Source organism: Coenobita brevimanus, chromosome 22, assembly GCF_032717465.1.
Source record: "Coenobita brevimanus isolate Jiangsu-jjx chromosome 22, ASM3271746v2, whole genome shotgun sequence".
Classification (NCBI taxonomy): domain Eukaryota; kingdom Metazoa; phylum Arthropoda; class Malacostraca; order Decapoda; family Coenobitidae; genus Coenobita; species Coenobita brevimanus.
The window spans coordinates 4,571,418-4,593,225 of NC_136975.1; the positions used below are offsets into that span (position 1 = coordinate 4,571,418).

The following is a 21,808-nucleotide window of genomic DNA, read 5'->3' on the forward strand; positions in this document are numbered from 1 at the left end:
TATGGCCTGTTTGTCACACCCCTACTCCCCCAGTCTAGTGGTCACAATCCCCTGCTTTTTCCCATTTTTATTTCTCTTCGTTTATCACGAACTGGAATCATGTTAGGTCACATCCGTCTGTCCGTCCGTCCATCCGTCCGTTCCACGCTGTATCTCAGAAACCATTTGTTAGAATTTTCTCATATTTTGCATGATTCTTGAGCCATATAGGAGGTTCATGCCCGTCTTTTCGAAATTTTGAAAAAATCCAAGATGGCCGACTTATGACAAATTTTCTGTTTTTGAAACTTTAAACCCCTTGTATCTCCTTTACTTTAACAGACGGATTTACAGGTTGTAACGATGTGAAAAATAGTCTCTGGGACTTGTTTAGTTTATTTTGCCATTTCTGCCATAACTGCTGCAGTCACCTCTCACATTATCTGAACTTCCTCAAGCGTTCCCACAACAAACCGTTCACCTCCATAGCACTCTGACGTCCACTGTGATATATTTCGAAATGCATCCAGTGTTGCCAAGTTTTTACAGAGAACCTCAATGTCTGACTGAAAACTGGCATCAGCGTGTGGGAAGGGCTTGAGTAATGTGACAGTCTCAGCTTGGACGTCAACCTTGTCATTGTTATTTGGTAACTCAAGGAGCTTTTGGCCCTACGCTAGTCTCACGGATTACTGGGTTGACAGGTGCTGGTGAGGGACGCCTTCACGTGATGGCACCAATATGACAGGGAGATGGAGTTGCTTTCTTAAACAAACATCCTTCATTCCCCTTCCTGTCACCTAAACAGAGGAAGGGGGGCTACAAAAAAAGGAAAACTCAGCCTGCAGTCCACCAGGTTCACGTTTCAGATGAACCTGGGACACCACCACCACCACCAACTACTACTACTACTACTACTACTACTAATGTGCTGACAACCCCGCTTATACAGCATCGTGTCTTTGGTTTCTAGAAATACATGAACCAGAATTCTGGAGACACGTAATTCGAAACGCAGTCCGTGATACATAAACACTACTTTCGATGAAAATGAGTGACGGATAATTTGTGATAATGACAGATAAGGAGAGAGAGAGAGAGAGAGAGAGAGAGAGAGAGAGAGAGAGAGAAACTGTGGACAGGGCAAACTTCTTATTTAAGTGAGATGTTAGGAAAGCACTTCATATGGTGCTAAAGCAGTTTTTTCCACGAATAAAAAGAGAAACTAAGAGCCGGAGTGTCATGTGCTGATAATCTGGCAGCATAACCGATAAAAACGCAATCAGTGACAGAAGTGAGTCTAGTATTCCACTGCGTCTGCTTCTCTCTTCAGGCATGTCAAGTCACTTTCCTCCTTGACGCATATCAAAGAGAACCATCTATGGGGAGAGAAACATAACAAGCCTCTCTCAGTTGAGGAATATTAGCCTGCGGAAGAAAGTAAAAGGCAGAAGAGGTGACATATTAGGCCAACTTTTGTCCCCTACTGTACAAAAGTCACGACATTGCTTTTATAATATTAAAAAAGGGAAAAGACTAGGGCTTAAATATCTGTAATAAACCCATTGTAAGGAATCCCTACCCATTTTTCACCGTCAGCCCGAGGACGTCTTCTTAATTTTTTCTTAGCGATAATTTTCTGCTTATGAGAACTTATATACTGGAGGAGCTAGCTAGATATTTCCTTCATTAACCCCCTTGGTATTTCTGGGGGCTCTGCCAGGCTGAAGGAGTTAATACAATCTGAGGACATTTTCTTATACAGTGTCTTTGTTCTCCACACGAGCAGGTTCACATCAGCTACCTGGACGTAATGAACACGAGGAAGGAGCGACAGGAGTTCCTAAGACGTCACTACTACTTCACGTGTGACTGTCGCCTGTGTCGGGACGATGAGCAGGACCTCCTCACCTCCACTATTGCTTGTGGTACGAAGTGTTAAGTTCTTTGAGTGGCGTTAACCATATACAGACAAATGTTAGTATGTGCCAGTGGTACTGTGGCAACGTTAGTGCTTTTAGCAGTGTTAGTTACATATTAGACAACTGCTCAGATATACTTGGAGTAATGATACCTATTGTTTATAGAAGTGTTTGTGGTACGGGGGGAGCGCCACGAGTGTTCCACGAAGTGTAGACCCTGTCAGTACTTTTTCTCTCATCCATATCGCAGAAAATACAACAGCACATCTTTATGAGGTTAATGTCAGTTTTCCATTACAGATTACGACAATGTAGAATATGCTTTTACATTCGTCCTTTCCCATGAAATCTCAAAAAAAAAATTTTCTTTGCTGTTTGATGGTCTCTGTCATTGTTTCCCCTGCCGACTTTGGATGGAGGGTTTTGTGGGTGGGGGAACATTCTTGCTTTGCAGTCTTCATCTTCGACTCACAGAAAGGATACAAAAGTCACTGACTTCTGTAGCAAATAGTCTCGAAAGGATCATAAAGTTTGTTGTCTTTTTGCTTTCCTTTATACTCCTCTACATAGTTCAGTAAGTAACCCATAACCTTCATCGGTTTTACTGTATAATCTTAACTTTTTTACATGTTTAGTGTGTAGCCCATGACATCTGTAGGAATTAGTGTGTAACTTATAACTTCTATAGATCTCCCTGTGCATAACCTTTCGACAGGCGTTAGTGTTTTACGTAGAACTTCAAAAGGTTTAATTGTGTAACTTAAAACTCTACAGGTTTTAGTGCGTAACCTTCACCTCTTCTACAGGGTTTCCAACCTGTGGCGCCCCCATATACATAGACGAAACAGCGGACGGGGGAATCGACCCGTGCGAGGCGTGTGGTTTTAAGAATCACCCTGACGACCTGAGGCAAGACTACCGCTACATTGCCAAGTTAACCAAGCAGAAGCTGGCACAGTTGGACGAGCAGGACCCAGGTACTCTTGCCAGGGAGTCATTCGGCCATATTATTAAAACTGAGTACGTGAGGGTGGAGGAATACCCCTCTTCTATGACGGTCAATTATAACTCCTTTGCCCCATTTTTTACTGTTTCCTAAGACTTTTAATCAGCTTACGAGAAACTCTCAGAGCTGGAGGAGTATACAATATAACCTTATTAACTCCTCAATTGCTATGAAGCTCTCCTGAGATAAAATATCGTCTAAAGATAGCACGAATATTTAAAAATATGTCAACGGAATGAACCGATTAATGCCTACGCTATTAGGATGTGGTCTGATTGCATTCCTCTGTGCGTAGTGCAATTAGCCACGAGGTAGAAAACTCAAGCTCCTTTTTAATCTTCAGTCATATGGTTATTAACGATATTATACCGAGGGGTTTTTGCTTTCCCTCTGCAATCCCAAGGTTTATAATATGGCTGTTCATGCTTTGTGAGTTCAAGCTGAAGCTGACACATTTCCTTTCCTTCTTATGTTCATTTTCATTTCCATCCTCTTGTATCTTACCTGAAGTTTGCTGAGAGTCTTCGTTTGTTGTTTTAAAGCTGACGCATTCCTCTTGCTTCGCATGTTCTGTTTCATTTTTCTTCTCTCCTTGAAAATTTACTTTTCCTTTCTAATTTGGTTCAGTTGACTTATGTTTGCTTATTGTCTCGTCAAGTTCTGATTTTTGTCTTGCATCCTTTTCCCTCGTCTTCCATCTTTTGCGCCACGTATCTCCGCTCGCAAAGACGAAACTGCGGGCGAAGGAATCGAACCCCGTGAGGCTGATGGCGACAAGAATCACGGGGATGACCTGAAGGCAAGAGTGTCGTCGCATTACTAACCTCACCAGGCAGAAGTTGAGCCAGTTTGACGAACAGAACCCAGGTAATGCTGGCAGGGAGTCTGGGTTGCTGTTGTAGGTCGCAGTTAATCCGATACACTCCATTATATCCCCTTTATTTTCCCTGTCTAATTTTCACTTTTTGAGGTAGTTAAAGTTGACACATTTCCCTTTAAACAGAAGAAGGCTTGGGAGTTATGCCTCTTGACTCCAGGAGGGTCATTAAGGCAGGCAATTAACTTTTATTATGACCCAATCATCCCCCGACCAGTAATACTCGATGCTACATGCACGTCCTCATTTCTGCTGCTAGGTGAAGAGAGACAAGGGAGAAGCAAATTTAGTCAAGAGTGTGAGCGGCCCGAGAACACTCCCCCTCCTGCGTAATGTTCAGTGTTATCATCTCTTCTTAATATTTATGTCTCTTGTTTACATTCTTTTGTGTGTGAGTCGCATTTCAAACTGGTGTACTTTCCTTCCTTCTTATACTCTTTTTCATTTGCCATCTCTTACTTTTCATCCCATATCCACTTTACACCCACGTTCAAATTGACCCTGGACTGATGCAAAATGACCTGCATTACCGTAGCTAGGCCTAAACATGGCTGAAATGACTAACAGAATGGACCTGAAGTGGTGTGAATCGAACACCGGACTAATTTGTCCCTAATCTGTTCATGTTCACACAGGAAAATTACAGGCCACTCTGAGTGCTGCCCTTCTCACTGTTTTGCTTTCTAACATTTATTCCGCCTGTGGCCTGTGTCGGCTGATGGTCATTCCAACTGCTGTTTATGACGGCATGATGCAAATACGTTGTCAGTGAAAGCAACTGCTGAGATTGTTAGCGGCGAACGGCCGGGAGCAGGGAGGGAAGGGAACTGGGACACTGTGTTGTTATATAAGCAAATAATGAGAGAAGGTATTGTAGGGGCTTATGGGGTATCAGACTGCTTATTGTCGCAGGAAAGGTGTGTGGCCGAGATGATGAGACTACAGAGAAAAAGAGTTAGCGAAAAGCAGGGTGTATTTGGGCGTGAGATTTAGTGTGTGGATGTAATGATTTCCTTCATAAAAGTGGCTCAGTGTTATTTAGAGAATAGGAAGTCGTATTCTGTATTCCCGGGTCGGTGAAAGGCCTGTATCTTGAAAATAGGAGATTGGGCATTGACTACTCTTTTGTATGGAGATGTTAAGGTGCCTGGGAAAGAGGAAGGAAATTTAATGAATGTGGAAACGTGTGAGAGATGAAATATGAGCATTTGCGTGGGGAGGAGTAAAATCATGGTAAATGAGTGAACAGATACTAGGTGTTATGTAAGGAGTAGTTCTAGGATGTGTATTTAGCAAAGATGTTAGAATCAATAGGGCGGGAAAGGAGCGGATCCATCAGAGTGGCAACTAAAAACAGAGATCACGAGATGAAATATGGGTAGGGATGTGGAGAGATCCCCGCAGTACAGTGAGGTGGTGTTAACTTTGACTTGCAAGTGTAAGACGCGGCCGATACAGGAAGAATAAATGACAGAAGTGCAAGTCAAGTTACCTGAAGAATTGGAGAGAGAAATAAAAGTTCAGAGAAACTGTAGTGGGGTTGAAGTTACGGGTGACAAATGCTAGGAATAAATTGGCATGATCTGGACACAAGGAAAGCATGGAGAGTAGAATATTAATAATAATGATAATAATAATAATAATAATAATGAAGATGATGATGATGGGGTCAGAAAGCACCTCCATTAACCCCTTCAGTGCAATGACATTTTCTTCATGCAGCCATCAGACGATTTTATTCAGCTTAAATGAGACCTTTCATAGTGAAGGGATTAACAGACATATTGAACCTGCAAAAGCTATGAAGAAAATACTCAAGTTTCAGCCAAATTAACTACGTGATGGAAACAAAACAGAAGTGTGACCTGTTCTTCTTCGTTGCTGGCTGCTTTATGTCAGGTGGAATGCAATCTATTCTGTATCCACAAAGGGTCTTAAAAACTAACCGTCATTAAATAAAGCCCTCGGTTTAACTCCTTAGGCTCCTTTAACCCCAGGACTAGTTTATTCAGCTTAGGCGAGATTTTTTGAAGTGATGGAACTGATAGAAGCAGAAAACCAGAAGTACGAAACCTTTCCTACTGAAGATCCGAAATTTACATTTAACAAGAGCTAACCTGCAGCATTCCTCCAGTAATGCACGCATATAAAAAAAGGCAAAAGAATTAAAGGTGTTCAGGGCATTATAACTATCTGTTATACTCCTAGTCTAATTCTTCAATGTATTTTTAGCACTGTGATTGCTCCTCTGGCCAAGAAAACAAAGATGAGATGCGAACCATGAAATATTACTGACTGAAATGTTAACGTCAGTGTCTATAAAAATAATAAAAACCGAGTATATTCACATGACTAATGGAAGGGAGCCAGATGGAAAATGCTGGTGGACTGATGGTTGGGCCCGTTCAGGACAGAGCCTCCAATCACTCCTTCATCAATGTGGAACTCCCTCTAAACTATATGTACCGTTAGGCAGTAGCAAGAATATGTTGGCTTCAAAAGGCGTCTTCGTACTGATGGGGTGAATAATACGGCCGTAAGATTATTATCCGTCTTTCGTCCCCGACAGACCTGGAGGTGTGGCGTGACTTGGTGGAGGCTCAGGAGGACATACTGCACCCCCTCAACGTGCTGAAAGCCAAGTCCCTGGATGCACTGATGACGGCCACACTTAACATGAGGGGCTGGCACTCCGCGTGGGGCCTCGCCAGACGCAACCATAATGCTATCAGGTACAGACGAAAGCTATGATCGGTATCCCTCCCATCCCAGCAGACAACGTCATGGGCCAGGAGTATCTGCCATAGCTTCTCAGTGTCTTCCAGTTCATCTCACCGTCAACTCATCCTCACTCTTACCCCCTTTTTAGCTTTTGTTTCATCTTGAATTGAATAGGCCGATCACTGGCACTGGCCTTGTCTGTTGGAAAGGTTACCGATTACTGGTGATATCGAGTGTACAGTTGCCTCAAGTAATTCGCAGACATTTGCAAGTCTGCGCTCAATAGTACATACTAAATAAGTATAACTGGCTTAGCCAATATACAGACATCTGCAAGGCTACGTTCAGCAATCAGTAGGCTATCGAAGACGTATGGCTGACCTAATCAATTCGAAGACATTGGCAGGAACAAGGATGGGCTGCTGATCCGTTAGCGGTAAGAGAACTTCCTAACGCAGGATACTATTTTGGTGAACGATGCAGTTTTTTTAAGCCTTTGACTGCGGCGGGTCTCTAAAAGATGAGCAATGTTTTTTATTTTTATTTTTACTATTAGCAAGAACAAAATACAGCTCTTCTGGCTTAAGTGGTCGATTTCCTGCGGCCCACTAGGTTCACGTCCAATGGAAGCTGGGGTTGTAAGAAGAGCAAAAACGTTCTACTTCAGTGTGTGTGTGTGTGTGTGTGTGTGTGTGTGTGTGTGTGTGTGTGTGTGTGTGTGTGTGTGTGTGATGCATTTCCGCCACTAACTGTATTTTGTTCCCGTTTTCTCCCCTCAGGCATTACTACGGACCCAAGCATCCCACCTACGGGTTGTTCCTCATGAAGTTGGGCAAGATAGAGCTCAACAACATGGCGTCCTCTCTCGCCCTGGAGCACCTGAAAGAGGCCGAAGAGATCCTGGAGGCAGGTCTCGGCTCCAATCATCCCTTAGTGTACCTGGAGTTAGCTTGGCTCATGATTCAGGCAAGCGAGGAGACCAAAGTGGAGATTCAACGCTCCCTCATCTACGGCGAGCGTCACACACCGCCCTATATCCATGCCCTCTCCGCCACCAACACACCAAGCCCGATCACCAATGCACATACACACGTTTCTGGAGCGAGTGTTCAAGTTTCCAACCGCACCCACGTCAACGCCAGCACTTCCACCCCTGCTCCAGCAAATATCCACACTCCCGACTCCACCCGCACCAATGCAAATACCTGTACACACACCCACAACTCTACTCGCATTTCTATTCCCGCCCCTGACAATACTCACACCCCCGACTCCACTAGGACTTCCACCCCTACCACAGCAAATACCCATGCTCACAACTCCATCCACACTTCCACACCCTCCCCCGCCAATACTCACACCCACCACCCTACCCACACTTCCACTGCAGCCTCCACAAGCAGTCCTGCCCGCTCCTCTCCTCGCAGCTACGTCCGCAGCAACGCCTCGGCTCTCACCCGTCCAGTGCATGCCCACGTCCATGTGTACGCCCACGTGCCCGTCCCCGCTCGCGCACATGCGGTCGTCCAGGAACAACACCACTTACACGTGCCGGTTCTGGCCCAAGCAAACGTCCGCGAACACGCCCGGATTCGCAACCACGTTCAAGATAGTGTCCGCAGCCTCCCACACTCTCCAGTTCACGCTATATCTCGCGGCAGAAGCTGAGGGTAGGAGACCAGTGCCCTAAGATGTATAATTCACTTCTGATGTAATGCAACTGCAAAACAGTGACAGAAGGTTTGCTTGGGGCTGGAATAAACTTACATCTATCGACGACCATGAAGTAAGATATACCAATTTGGGGTCTGCCTGGAGGGGCACTGTTATAAAAGCCTCCATAATTATATGTCTGAGGTCTTTTATGGTGGATCATTTCTATATTAAATACGGTTTAGTTGCGGTATGACTTTACTAGAAATCCCTTGTTACAAATAAAGTGCCAAGGTACTGCGGTGCTTGCCAAGGCACACGAAATAGCTCAACTCGATTTCGAATTCTATGCATACCGCCTTGCTGACTTCATTGCATCAAAAGCACTGCTCATTATAAACGTTTTAGAGACGGAAGAACAAACGGTGGAGCTGAGTTTGATCATAATAGTACAGTAGATTGAAGTTCACAAAATTGGGTTCAGATAAAACTCCTAGCGCAGTAACTGAAAAAGCATTTTTTTTTTCCTAACAATGGAGACTAACTCATCATACAACAATATGATATAAATGATGCAGCTCATCGGAAAGCTCCACACGACACTAACGTCAGGAGTCCCAACTTGACTAGACACGAGCTTGAATGGCTAATGAGTCAACGAAGCGCTTATGAGGATAACTTTTTGCTGTGATATTAGAGTATTATAACATAGGTCTGCGTAAAATAGCTAATAATGCAAGAACTGGTATAGGGAACGGCACGTGTGTGGGCAATGAGAATGGTGATGGTGGTTGAGGTGGTGTGAAGGTTTGGTGGTGGTGGTGTAGTGGAGGTGTAGTGGGGTGGTGGTAGAAGTGGTGGCTGTGGTGTTGGTGGCGGAAGAGGTAGTGGTGGTGGAGCTGTGGTGGACTGGGACCCGTATCAGGATGTTATACCCTGTTCACTGTGCTTAGGTATCTGAAACCGTATTTATAAACCTGCCTGAAATTAAGTCATGTATCAAATCACTTGTTTATACTTTCACTTTCGCTCATACAGCTACTAAACTTCAAAATCAAGATAGAGAGGATATTAAACTGAAAGAAAATAAAAATAAAAATGATCTGTGATAATAGTTAACAGTTTAGGATGCTTATTGGCCCCGTAAATTGATTAGGATGCCTTATAAACACGAAGCCAGATGTCTCTCTTGAGTGAATAGGGTACAGTGTTGCAATAAGCATGACTGGCTCATTTGTTGCTCATAACGAGAATAAAAATTTACTGTAATATATTTTCTGTAGCCTGAATATGGGAAGAATTAGCTGTATTTGTGAACGAGAAACGTATGTATGGATGAAAGACAACTGTAGAGCTGAAATCACACACACACACACACACACACACACACACACACACACACACACACACACACACACACACACACAAAACACTTTATGGGTAGTAATGTATTCAAAAATGTATATATTAATTAAAACTAAAGGAAAGGGGAACTAATAACACATCTGTCTAAATAAGAGAAAAAAAAGGTAATTTGGTTAAATGAACGCGGGAAAATACAACGAAAATGAGCATACTACTCTACACGGGCAGGTTTCAATATATAAATAATCCTGTATAATATTTTGCTCCCCGGGAATGTGAAATACGATGATTGAAAAAACGGTGGCTTTGAAACAGACGAAATCGAAATATGGTCTCCGGATAGCAAATTGAGAGGCTGGAAAAACGGAATTACAGAAAAACAAACCTGCAGGGAAGGTGTACAGCAGAAACAAATGACACGACAAATATATTCTGAAAGACTGGTTGGGTTGGATGGGATGGGATGGGGACAGAACGGGTTGGGATGGGACAGGAATAGGATGGGATGGGATAGGGACAATGTGGGATAGAATGGAATGGATGAGACTGAACGTGATAGGATGGAATGAGATAGGATAGGATGGGATGGGATAGGGTGAGATAGGACTGAACAGGAATGGTTGGTGGGAAATGGGGCGGCTATTTCATGGGGAGATAATATGGAACCTAAAAAAATAAATAAAAAGGAAGTGGATAGGAGCGACAGAAGGCGTGGGGCAAAACTCACTCCAACATATCCCTGGAAAATATATATTGTGGAAGAAGTGGATGGCGGGGAAAAAGGGACAGACTGGGCGGAAGGGATGGGATGGGATGGGACGAAATGGATTGAATGGTATGGGACGGGATGGAACTGAATGGGGTGGAATGGGATGATGGGATGGGAGGAACTAGGGTGGAAGGGAATGAAACAGAATGAAATGGAGGGATATGGGATGGGATGAGATAGGGTGGAATGTCGGGAAAGGAGGAGGGGGAAATACTTCAAGCCATGAAGACATGGAACCTATAAAAGCATTGTTTACCTCTTCATCTAGAGGACGTAACTTCACCTCAGGTAAGCTACAGACAGATGATTATGTACTTCTTGAAAGACACAAAATTATTGAAGGGTTTACTGAAGGCTTTAGCTATTTTCTACGAGTCTGTAAGTCTTTCCTAAACTGAATTATGTTATTTAGAGTTAACAAAAATAATCTTAAAAAGTCACACTGCTGAATGGGTGAAACTCACTTCAATAAACTGGATAGTGATGTCGGAAAATGGAGTTATTAAAATATAGATACTGAATATATATATATGAATGAATGAATGAACATATATATATATATATATAAATATATATATATTTATATATATATATATATATATATATATATATATACAAGAGAGAGAGAGAGAGAGAGAGAGAGAGAGAGAGAGAGAGAGAGAGAGAGAGAGCGGCGCCTACGTTTACCCATTCCAATCTTATAACAAAGATCGAAATGGGTAAGTTCGAGTGGTCAAGATTATCATGATAATGATGATGATGATGAACGAGTTTATACTATATTTCCTGTTTATTTTTACGCCTTATCTAAACTCTCACTGAATAATCCTAAATGTTTTGATGTTTACTTAGACATTTGGCATTGCACTCTTCCTCTTTTATTTTCTAGTATTTATTTTCCTCTCTCTCTCTCTCTCTCTCTCTCTCTCTCTCTCTCTCTCTCTCTCTCTCTGTGATTGGCGCAGAGCAGATTGCCATTTTGCAGCATGGAAGGCGAAATGGAGTCACTCGGCGATATTATTACGGGATGGACAAAGTCAAATGCGCCTGTCGTTTGAACCGGAACCCCCACCCGCTACAGATGAATTTAATCCCCGCCCAGGTGCCATGCCATCAGCCCTGCATATGTTACGTAGAGCTGGACTATCACAGACCTTGCCCGTGTTCGTGTTCTTGTTCTCTCTCTCTCTCTCTCTCTCCTCCGAGCAAAATGCCACACGAGGCCCTTTGACTGGCTTTCGCAGGACTAACCCACTACTACGCAGTCCTAGAGGTCAGCAAGTGGCTTTATGCAGCAGCCTAAGGTAAATAAAGGTGTCTTGGGTGGTAAGGAGACAAGAATATAGTTGTAGTAGTAGTAGTGGTACTAGTAGTAGTAGTAGTAGTAGTAGTAGTAGTAGTAGTAGTGGTGGTGGTGGTGGTGGTGGTGGTGGTTCATATGAAATACGTGTAACCCAGTGGACTGCAGGCTGAAGTTGCCCTCATCCTTTAGTCTGCCATTCTCTCGTTGGGGGAGAGAGGAGGAGTTGAAGAACGGCAGTGGAGCCTTCCAACTATATCCGTGCCACCACGTGAAGGGGCCCCTCTCCAGCACCGTGAAGAAGAAGGCTTACATTGATGCCTTTCGACTGGACGAAGGTCATTCAGGCAGATAGCTTATTTTTGTTAACCCCAGTCGTTCTGATGGATACCACCCGCAAATTGCAATGTTATACCCAGGTCCCCAATTGTACCGCTGAGTAAACAAGGACAAGGGGGAAGCAAACTAAATCCAAGAGTCTGATCGGTCCGAGCTTCAATAGTTATAAGGAGGAAATTGTCACCTGTGGAAGTTACTTAAAATTACTGTAGATTCTGGAGTTAACAGCCTCCATTTAGCAGCACTTTTTAACGTGTGACGGCAAGAATTCGAGCGGTATTATGGAGATTTTTGTTGGTACAAAGAGTATGTACTATTTTATAAATCTTGTACAATTAGGCAGCATGATAGTCACTGCAGGACCAAAATTCTGACCTCGCACATAAAAGACGCAAATTAAAAGCCGAACAGCACTTGCCCGCAACATATAAGAAAACTTATAACCAACAACACATCAAAGAGGCTACTTTAACCATTTGGCTTTATCGGATCATCTCCCCTCTTCCTGAATGTCTAAATTTCCCCAAAAGTGGAATCTCCCAGCATTTCGAAACCCGTGTTAAAGAGACAGAGATGGATAGATTGTACATAAGACAGAGTTATGACACGTACAAGCAATATATGGGGAATTTTTTGAAAGCCAGGGTGCCAAAGTGGGGTAGTACCATCAGGCATATTTCAGGATCCACTGTCTGTGGCGTCAAGCTGTTTCACGTGGAATATGCATCAATATTTACTATCAAGTTTACTGTACAAGCAATATGAGGAAAGTATGACCGCACGACCATAATCACAGGTAGCCAAAGTAAGAGACAGAGATAAAAGAATGGTAAATTACTAAGGATAAAGGTAATCAAAAAGGTCGGTGAATAATTAGATTAATATAAAAAAAACTTGGTAAATTACTGTAAAAAAAAAAATAGCTTGGTGAATTATACGCAGATAAATATTAAAAATAACATAGTGAACCTGATGAACGGTTACGAAAGAAAAGGTGCGAACTTAGTGAATTATTACATCAAGCAGGAAAAGCAGGAACCTGGTGAATTATTAGACAGGAAAACCAGAAAACCCACGCAAGCACACACGCACGCACGCACGCACGCATATACACACACACACACACACACACACACACACACACACACACACACACGAGAGAGAGAGAGAGAGAGAGAAGGGGGGGGATTGTACTGAACAAGTCAATACTCCCAAGGTACGCCTCATAAAAAAACAAAAAATAAAAAAAAATAAAAAACAAGCATAAGGGAAGCAGTAAGGCTCAAGAGACACCATTTCATGCAAGGTGTATAGGTAGTGGTGGGGCGGGCAGGTGAAGGCGAGAGCGGCGATTTCCCGAATGTGTGCAAAAGTCCAATCGTCCAGAACAGCGGGGGGGCAGGTCACACTCCCCCTCAGCCACGTCACCAGTCAAACGTCCGGATAATTGGCCCATGAGATTGGCTATTACGGCTGTCAGCACGGACCTGCAGCCGGTGATTGGATAATGGTCGACAAATCTTTAGCTCTAGCCTGCCTCTCCGCCCTCCGATTAAGGCGGACGATCTCAGCCGAAGCAGGATTTTGGCAGTTTTCGTGAACCTGGCTGGGGCACGCGACATCCCGCCCCTAGATTCCAATTTATAAATCAATTACCAAATATTATTAATTCCTCATCGTCTTCTTGGAAATGCTAAAACGTTCTAATCGTCACAGCATCAACTTATTTATCTTAATGCCTGTCATTCTGTCAGTAATGTGCTCACTTTATTTGCCTACGAAATTTTCTTTACATGGAGAAGAATAGGATTTTTGAGAAGGATAAAAAGTAGCTTCGAGTTGCTAATCTGCAGAAAAGTTTTGTGAAACTCTTATTTACCACGATGCCTGGACAAGAGTGAATAACAGAAATGAGATATGAAGTGCCTTTAGATTCATTGCACCGCACATTTAAGGAATCGAATGAAAATTTATTAATACACCGACACTATCCATTATTTCAAATGTATTGATAAGATATCGAAAACCACTGAACTGAATGCTAGTTTACAGTTTAAGGCACAACAATAGCATAATGAAGTTGGTAACTCTGGTCTTAAATTTTTCATTTAACTGTCCATAATTCTGTAAGAATCCAAAACGTAAAGAACATCAGAGATTTCATGAAAAAAAATGACCACGAAAAGTTTGTCCAAGCAGGCATCTGTGACATTAGTAATTAAACTGGGTTAAAAGTCAACATTACAGAGATCGATTTTGCATAACAGCTCATAACCTTCAACCTGGAGACAACAGAGGTCCCTGAATGGAGCATAATTTCCCGCTCCTCGTTTGTCGTGCAGGTTTTCCGCGTTTGAGTGCGCTGGAGTTCAGTGCATGAAGAGATCACATTTGTGAACTTAAGAGTCTCTGTTAATGCTAAACGAACTGTTTAACCTTCAGGGAGATACAGCACGAGAACTGTATTCATAGTTAGTGAAAATATAGGGTCAGTTAAAAAATTGCGCCTTCTTACCCTTCTCACTCATCCCTACCAGACAGCACTAATTGGAGGGGGCCTGTGTGACAAAGACCATCTTCTGTCACGTTTAATGCTAGTCTTCTGTGGCGAGACCATTAACTGAAGCTGTGAGTCACGTGATGGTAACTGCTAGCGCTACACTTCACATGGAAAATGCACAGTTGGCCGACGTAGCTCAGGTTTGCTGAAACGAAATCAATACTGTGTAAGTTTCTGGGGTCCACATACAGCACGTGCTATTGCACTGGTGCTGAAGAGACGCCGTCACGTGCTGGCACCGATATGACGGGACGGATCCACCGCCCTATGATACAGACGTCCCTCAGACCCCCCCCCTCTCTCCCCCGAAAGGAGATCGATAGATTGCCAGATTCCCTGAGACGAGCAGCTTCAGTTTCCAGTTCATCGAGTCCACGTTTCAGATGAACCTGAGGCTACAGCTACTATTGCTACTCCTGTACCTATGCTAAAGAGAGATCTCGGAAGAGTCTCGTTCTAGAATTTTATTTGCAGTTTGTTCCTGACATATCCTTTTTCTATAACTGCACTTGTCATAACACTGGGTAGATAAAATAAAAAGAAAATGAAAAAATATGATGCTAGAGCAAGCAGTTACACTTCCCAAGAGGCTTGCCCCTAAGGTTTTACTATAGTCCACCGCTTCAGAAATTAAGAGAGGTAGAGAATGTGAAGGACGACGGTACAGTGTGGGGATAACTCTCGCATCGGTGCAGCCAGACCAAGACGTTCACTTTTATTTATGTCCTCGTCTTCGGCATTGTTTTCGTGTATGTCAAGTATCTCAATACTTCTGTGCACTGTGCAGCTAACTAATCGATTATCCCAAACACCTCATCGTAACAGGGTAATGTAACGGTCCCAGTACAGCACAACCATTTTGCGAGTGTATCCCAATAATGTTTTTCGTAAAGCAAGGCAAAATCTTCGTTTGTACACGGGCGTTTGTCGACCGTATACCTGCGTCGCTGGAGTATAACTATCCGAACTATAGTATTATTTTCCTGTTTGACTAAAGTGGCAACCATTTAGGGAAGCAGTCAATTTGCAAGCTGTCCTTTACATGGGATTGCTAAGCTAACCAGCCCTAACTTTTCCATCCTCCTAACATAGCCTCCATAAGCTCATGGATAACTAGTATGCTTCGCAATCGTACCTTCCAGATCCACCAACATCATCCTTAACTTCACTGTCAATCTAGTCACATTCCCTGCCTTACTGTCCTCATAATCTACCTACGACCTTCCTCACCCTATTACCAGTTATCAACCAACTCACCTTCCTAACTGCACCATCTTCATATTTTTGCCACCTTTTAAATCTTATTTCTAGCCTCATCACCCTCCTTACCTTACCACCTTCATTACCTTCTTCCCTTCCTGACTTAATTGCCTTCCTAACCTCTCTTCCTTCCCAACTTAGCCACACTCCTAACCTCCCTTCCTTCCCAACTTAACCACTTTCCTAACCTCACTTCCTAACATCACCACTTAACCTCACTCCATCCTAACCTTCCTTCTTTCCCAACTTAACAACGTTTTTAACCTCTCTTCCTTCCCAACTTAACCATTTTCCTAACCCTCCTTCCTTCCTAACTTATCTGCCTTCTAAGCCTTTCTTCCTTCCTAATATATATCTTCCTAACCTTATTTCCTTCCTTACCCAACCAACTTCTTTATTTTACCACATTTCCAACCATACTTCCCTCCTTGTCACCTTCCTAACCTTGGTTTAACGCAGAGACAGACAGGTTTGGAAGACTGTTGAGTTCTTATTCAAATCTGGCGAGACTTTTCGAACTGGAGATGTTAGATATAGCCTTCATGAACCCCTCCAGCCTTTATTCCTTTTACTCTAACTCGGCCTAAAATTGCCATCTCTCCACCTTGAATGACAAGTTGTAACTGTAAATTAACACTAGAATATGATACTAGTCACGAAGAAGTGCTGTGGAAGTGATGTGAGGCAATAGTATTATCTTTTTCTGCCACTGAGCTACGTGAAATAAGCTGTAAAAGGCCACAAATCTGGACCAAGTTTGAGGAAACAGAACAGTATCAAGTATGTTTCCCACCTTTGTAAAAACGTCAAATAACAGTCAGACGTAGAAATTAATTAGGTCCTCTGTCTGAAGGGGTTTGAGATATTCCAAAATAATTCCCATGAAAATACATTAATGAGTTTGGTTAGCCTTATCGTAATTATTATTTTTTAAGGTCTGCTCTTCGGGAAAATTTTCGAAGTTCTTGCTGGATTACAGGCTCTCAAAAAGTAATCGTTCATATTCGCTAATTAGGTGGGTTTTTAATGTGGTGCGTTTTTGCCTCTGCAGTAATTTGATTGGCTGGAGGGTGATTAGACAGGCTCACAGGGGTGTTAATTGCATCAAGTCACACCTGGTTCTCATACCCAGGTTAATTTTAATAAGGCGAATTGCTGAGGATGACAGACTGACTAGGAAAGTGTTCGTGAATAAGGTGGATGGGGTAGCGGGAAGAGGAGACAGAGATAAATAAAGATGAGAATTGCTGAGGATGAGAGACTGACTAGGAGAGTGTATATGAATCAGGTGGATGGGACAGCGGGAGAGGGAGATCGAGACTAATTCTAACGAGGAGACTTGCTGAGGATGAGAGACTGACTACAGTCGTTCTATTTTATGAAGGCAGTTTGGGTGGGACGCTGTGGGACCTCACTCTGTTAGCTCTGTGCCACATCGTCGCCACACACATGCTCTCTCTTTCTCTCTCTCTCTCTCTCTCTCTCTCTCTCATATTTATTAACTACTACTAATTGTATTTTCTTTATATTTTCTCTTGTTTTCGACTTTTTTAACACACCACCCCTGAGGTAAAAGTCTATAGATACTTTTTTTTTTTTTTTTTTTTTTTTTAATAGCTTCCATGGCGGGAGACTGACCGAGTATGACCCGCTCACGCAGGGCTGTCCCTCGTGTCACCACCTGACAACGTCGCAAAAGCAACGCTGACAAGTCTTGAGATTTATACTATACTATATCTTTTTTACTGAATTACATCTATACAGAGTGTTTAAAATTCATTTATAAGTAGTTACTAGCTTAAAATAGGAGAGATAGAGAGATAGAGAGAGGTGAGCACAAATAATTACACGTGTGTCGGCGGCGATGTGACAACAGACCTAACAGTGTGAGGTCCCAGATCACCTCACCCAAACTGCCTTCATAAAGTAGAACGACTTTAGGAGAGTGTATGTGAGTAAGGTGGAAGGGGTAGCGAGATGGGGAGACCGAGGATGGCATGGAGCGGTGGGGAGGAGAGGGAGTAGCTGAGAATGAGAGACTGACTAGGAGAGTGTGTGAGTGAGGTGGAGGGGGTAGTGGAAGGGGTTTATCGAGGGGGATATGGAGGGATGGGCTGGAGAGGTATACGAGTGAGAGGGTGTGAGTTGGGGGAAGGGCAGCGAAATGGCAGAGGACAGGACAACCTGGTGATTTGTTTGTGGTCAGTCTTTATGGGATTAAGGAGTCTGACTGTAGAGATAGACAAGCAGATGGATAGATAACAGATAGATAAAATGACAGAGACAGACTGATAAATAAACAAATAGATAGATACAGATAGATGGATAGACATGTTAGTGAGGCGGAGGGGGGGAGAAAGAGAGGGAGGCCAAGGATGAGATGGAGGGATGGAGTGGAGAGGTACCTGGGAGAGAGGGTTGTGTGAGCTGGGAGCAGAGCAGTGAAATGGTGGGGGATCGGGTGACATGGAGGCGATTTGTTTGTGGCCACCCCTTACGGGATTAGGGCTTCTGGCAATAGACAGACAGATAGACAGAGAACATTACAGTACAGCAGGTAAAATAAATAACTGAAAAAGGCGTGTAAGAAAGCCTCCTAATGATGAGGAGAAAGCGGACCAGAGTCGAATTTTCAGTAGCATACGAGACTTCCTTCTTGTCCTTATCCCTCTTCTCCTCCTTTTCTTTCTTCTTCTCCCTTCTCTCTCTCTCTCTCTCTCTCTCTCTCTCTCTCTCTCTCCTTCTTCTTCTTTTTCCTTTTCTTCTTTTTTCTTCTTTTTAGCGATCTATAATTCACATTACAAGGTCAAACTGTCTTCTGTGGTATTTCCAAATCTTTTTATTGTTACATGTAGTTTGCCCCACGAACGCTCAAGAATATAAAATAAAATAAAAACGTTCTGTGCAAAATAAATCGCTAAGAAAGAGGTGCTATAAATTCCTGTGACATAGAATACGGCTCATGATTTAACAAGCCTTTGAAAGTAACAGCATCACTCTTATTTAACCCCTTCCATCCCATGGCGGGTGGTGTAGAGGTACACCTTCTCTTGGTGGGACCGATATAACTAGGCGGTGGAGCTGCCTGGTTACACAAACGGTCCTCTCACCTCCCTTCCTATCTCGCATGAAAGGTGGGTGGTGGTCTGTGAGAGAAAGGCATCTTTAGCCTGCAATCCACTGGGTTCACGTTTCAGATGAACCTGGGGCTACTACAACAACAACAACAACTACTACTACTACAACAACAACTACTACTACAACAACAACTACGAGCACCACCACCACCACCACCACCACCATCACCACCACCACTACTACTACTACTACTACTACTACTAGTTGTAGCAGTACTTAATAGTAGTAGTTGTAGTAGTAGTTCCTTATCGTTGTTTATAATTTATTCTTGCTATCATCAGACTAGTATATTCAGCTTCGGAGAGTTTTTTCACTGCTTGGGGAGCTCACTTAAACTAAATAAAACTGTGTGGTAGTAACAAGAAATTATACACAATTAAGATCGGACTGAAGGGATTACTGCTCCTTTTTCTTTAGTCCTTTTACCTTTACTTGGTCCAGAGTCTTGTCCTTTTGCAGCCTATTTCACGTAGCTCAGTGCCAGAATATGACTGTACTATGACTGTGCATCATTTCCACAGAACTTCTTCGTGACTAGCACCATATTCTAGTCTTAATCTACGGCTACAACTCAGAATTCAGGATGGAGGGAGGGCGATTTGAGACCAAGTTAAAGTAAAAAAGAAAATAGTTTCATATGCATTTATTTATCAAGTTTCTTTTACCTTCATCATAGACATAAATAGTCCTGTTCCGCCAAAATACTTTACTTTTTAGCATTTCAGATACAACAAAGCTTTGATGCACTTACACTGCTAAATATATATATATATATATATATATATATATATATATATATATATATATATATATATATATATATCAATACTCTGAGCATCAAATTAATGGAACTTCTGATCAACGGTGAACTTTTAGTTGTAAATTACTGAGTCAATCATGTAGCCTACCTTTTTATGTCAACAGAACTAATATGAAAGATTCTTGAAAAAGTAATAAATAAATGAAAAAAATCGATGAACCTTAGTATCAATGAAATTATTTAACAGACAAAAAATTTAAACTGTGACACAGCTTGCAGAGATTTAGCAAGTAACAATGCAGTCGGGAGAAAAAGACGGCGTTTTCAGCAAAAAATATTACATACTACGCTCCCTTCCCCCTAAAAAAAAAAAGGCCATCAGACATTTTATCAACTAACAATACAGAAAATAAAATGGCTATCAGACGTTTCATCAAATAACAATACAGGTTACCAAAAGAAAAACAAAAATCATGAGAATTTTAGCAAGCCACAATACATCCTGAACAAACTGCCAGAAATATAAAAATCCCGGCAAAAACCAGCAATCATAACAAGAGGTATAGAGGAGTGAGGCAGGAAGGAAGGCAGCCTCATCCAATTAGCGCCCAAAATACCGCCCCGGGCTTTGTGCAGGAGGGAAGCGCTAAATCCTATTACGCGTAACAAGCTGACTGTCGGGTGAAGGGATTCCGGAACTTTTCAGGACGGTCTCAATCCTCCTTATGCAGCCAAGCCAATACGGTGCCGGAGCGAGTCTAAAGCCGACGTGCCTTGCAGCTCCTCTGATGCTCTTTTGTTTTTTTATGAAGTCAGCGATGTTTTTGTTCATACCGTCTTTGTGTTTTTGTTTTGCTTTAATGGAGTCAGGGATGCTGTTTTGTATCGTTTTATTGATTTTCGAGATTTTCCACTGATGCTCTTTTGTTTTTATTTTATGGAGTCAGGGATGGTCATGTTTATACTTTATCTTTTTTGTTCTCTAGTTTTTAATGCGTCAGGGCCTTTTTTTTTTTTTTTTTTTGGATCACACTGCATCTTTTTATAGTTTCTCGATTTGTTTAGGCTTGCATATGGTGTCACATTAATTTCTGCTCTCGTATTTATTTCTCGTTGCTCTTTTGCGACAGGCTATTATGGTGCTGGAGATCATTTGTTTATGCAGCATCGTTTTGTTATTGTTTTAAGATTTGTTTTGACCGACATACGATTTGACGTTAACTTCTACTGTTGTTGCTACTTTCCTTTCGATATGTTTCTTCTCTGCAGCAGGATTCCTTTTGCCATCTCACGTGGTTTCCAGCATGTGTGTAATTGCCGTTTTAAAGAAGAGCTGCAATTAGAAGAGGGAAAATGAAGTGCAAGAGAGACGAGGAAGTAAAAAGAAACGAAGAAGCAATAAGAAACGTAGATCTGAAGCAATGTTTAAAAAATTACAACATTATTTTGGGGAAAAGGAATCTGTAGATGTGATGGAAACAGTAGTGGCGATGGTGGAGGTAGTGGAGGCGAAAAAGACATTGTTTAAGACGAAAATGTGAGGACTGTGTGAAAGGGAGGAGAGTGTGTGAGCAAGAAGGATGACTGGAAGTGTGGTGAGTCAATAAAGATGAGGGGAAAACCATGGAGAACGAAAGAAGGACAAGAGACAAGAGGAAAAGAAGGATGAGATACAAGGAGAGATGAAGGGACTGGAAGCCAATAAGGACTGGACGGAAGGGGGAAAGAAATGGGTGAAAAGAAGCAAAAGTTGATGAGGGAAAGAAGACGAACAAGAGTTAAAGACTGAGTTATTAGAGGAAGACCAATATGCCGGAGATGTCAGTGAGGAAGCTCTGAGAAAGACCACAGATGTAAAGGGTATGACAGTAAGATGAGTTAGGTAGAAGGTGGGATTTTCATTTTTTTTCTTTTTTAATCTGGTGGTAATCTGCAACCTCTTTTGGCTGAGTTAATGGTCAGGTGTGGTCAGAATGGAGGACGAATTTGAATAGCAACCAAGAAGACTCATTCCCATCCCATAACTAAGGCTCACTGATTTTCATGCAACCACACCACTGTACTATCGTAGTGGGAGTAGCCTATAAAATCAGATGAAAAAAAAAAAAGTAACAAATATGAAAGATGCATTTTTAGGAAGGTGTGAAGGAGGTACCGTC

General features: G+C 42.4%; 1 protein-coding gene across 2 annotated transcripts in view; it reads left to right on the forward strand.

The window, feature by feature from the left end:
- LOC145392510 (histone-lysine N-methyltransferase SMYD3-like) overlaps nt 1-9,473 on the forward strand; it is a 40,327-nt gene extending 30,854 nt beyond the window's left edge. For both annotated transcript variants that reach the window (XM_080266899.1, XM_080266900.1), the window contains 4 exons: nt 1,769-1,907; nt 2,708-2,878; nt 6,354-6,516; nt 7,285-9,473. In XM_080266899.1, coding sequence (XP_080123025.1) covers nt 1,769-1,907; nt 2,708-2,878; nt 6,354-6,516; nt 7,285-8,173 — 1,362 coding nt within the window. In that variant the 3' untranslated portion in view covers nt 8,174-9,473. The remainder of the gene's footprint in view (nt 1-1,768; nt 1,908-2,707; nt 2,879-6,353; nt 6,517-7,284) is intronic.
- The last annotated feature ends 12,335 nt before the right edge of the window (nt 9,474-21,808 follow it).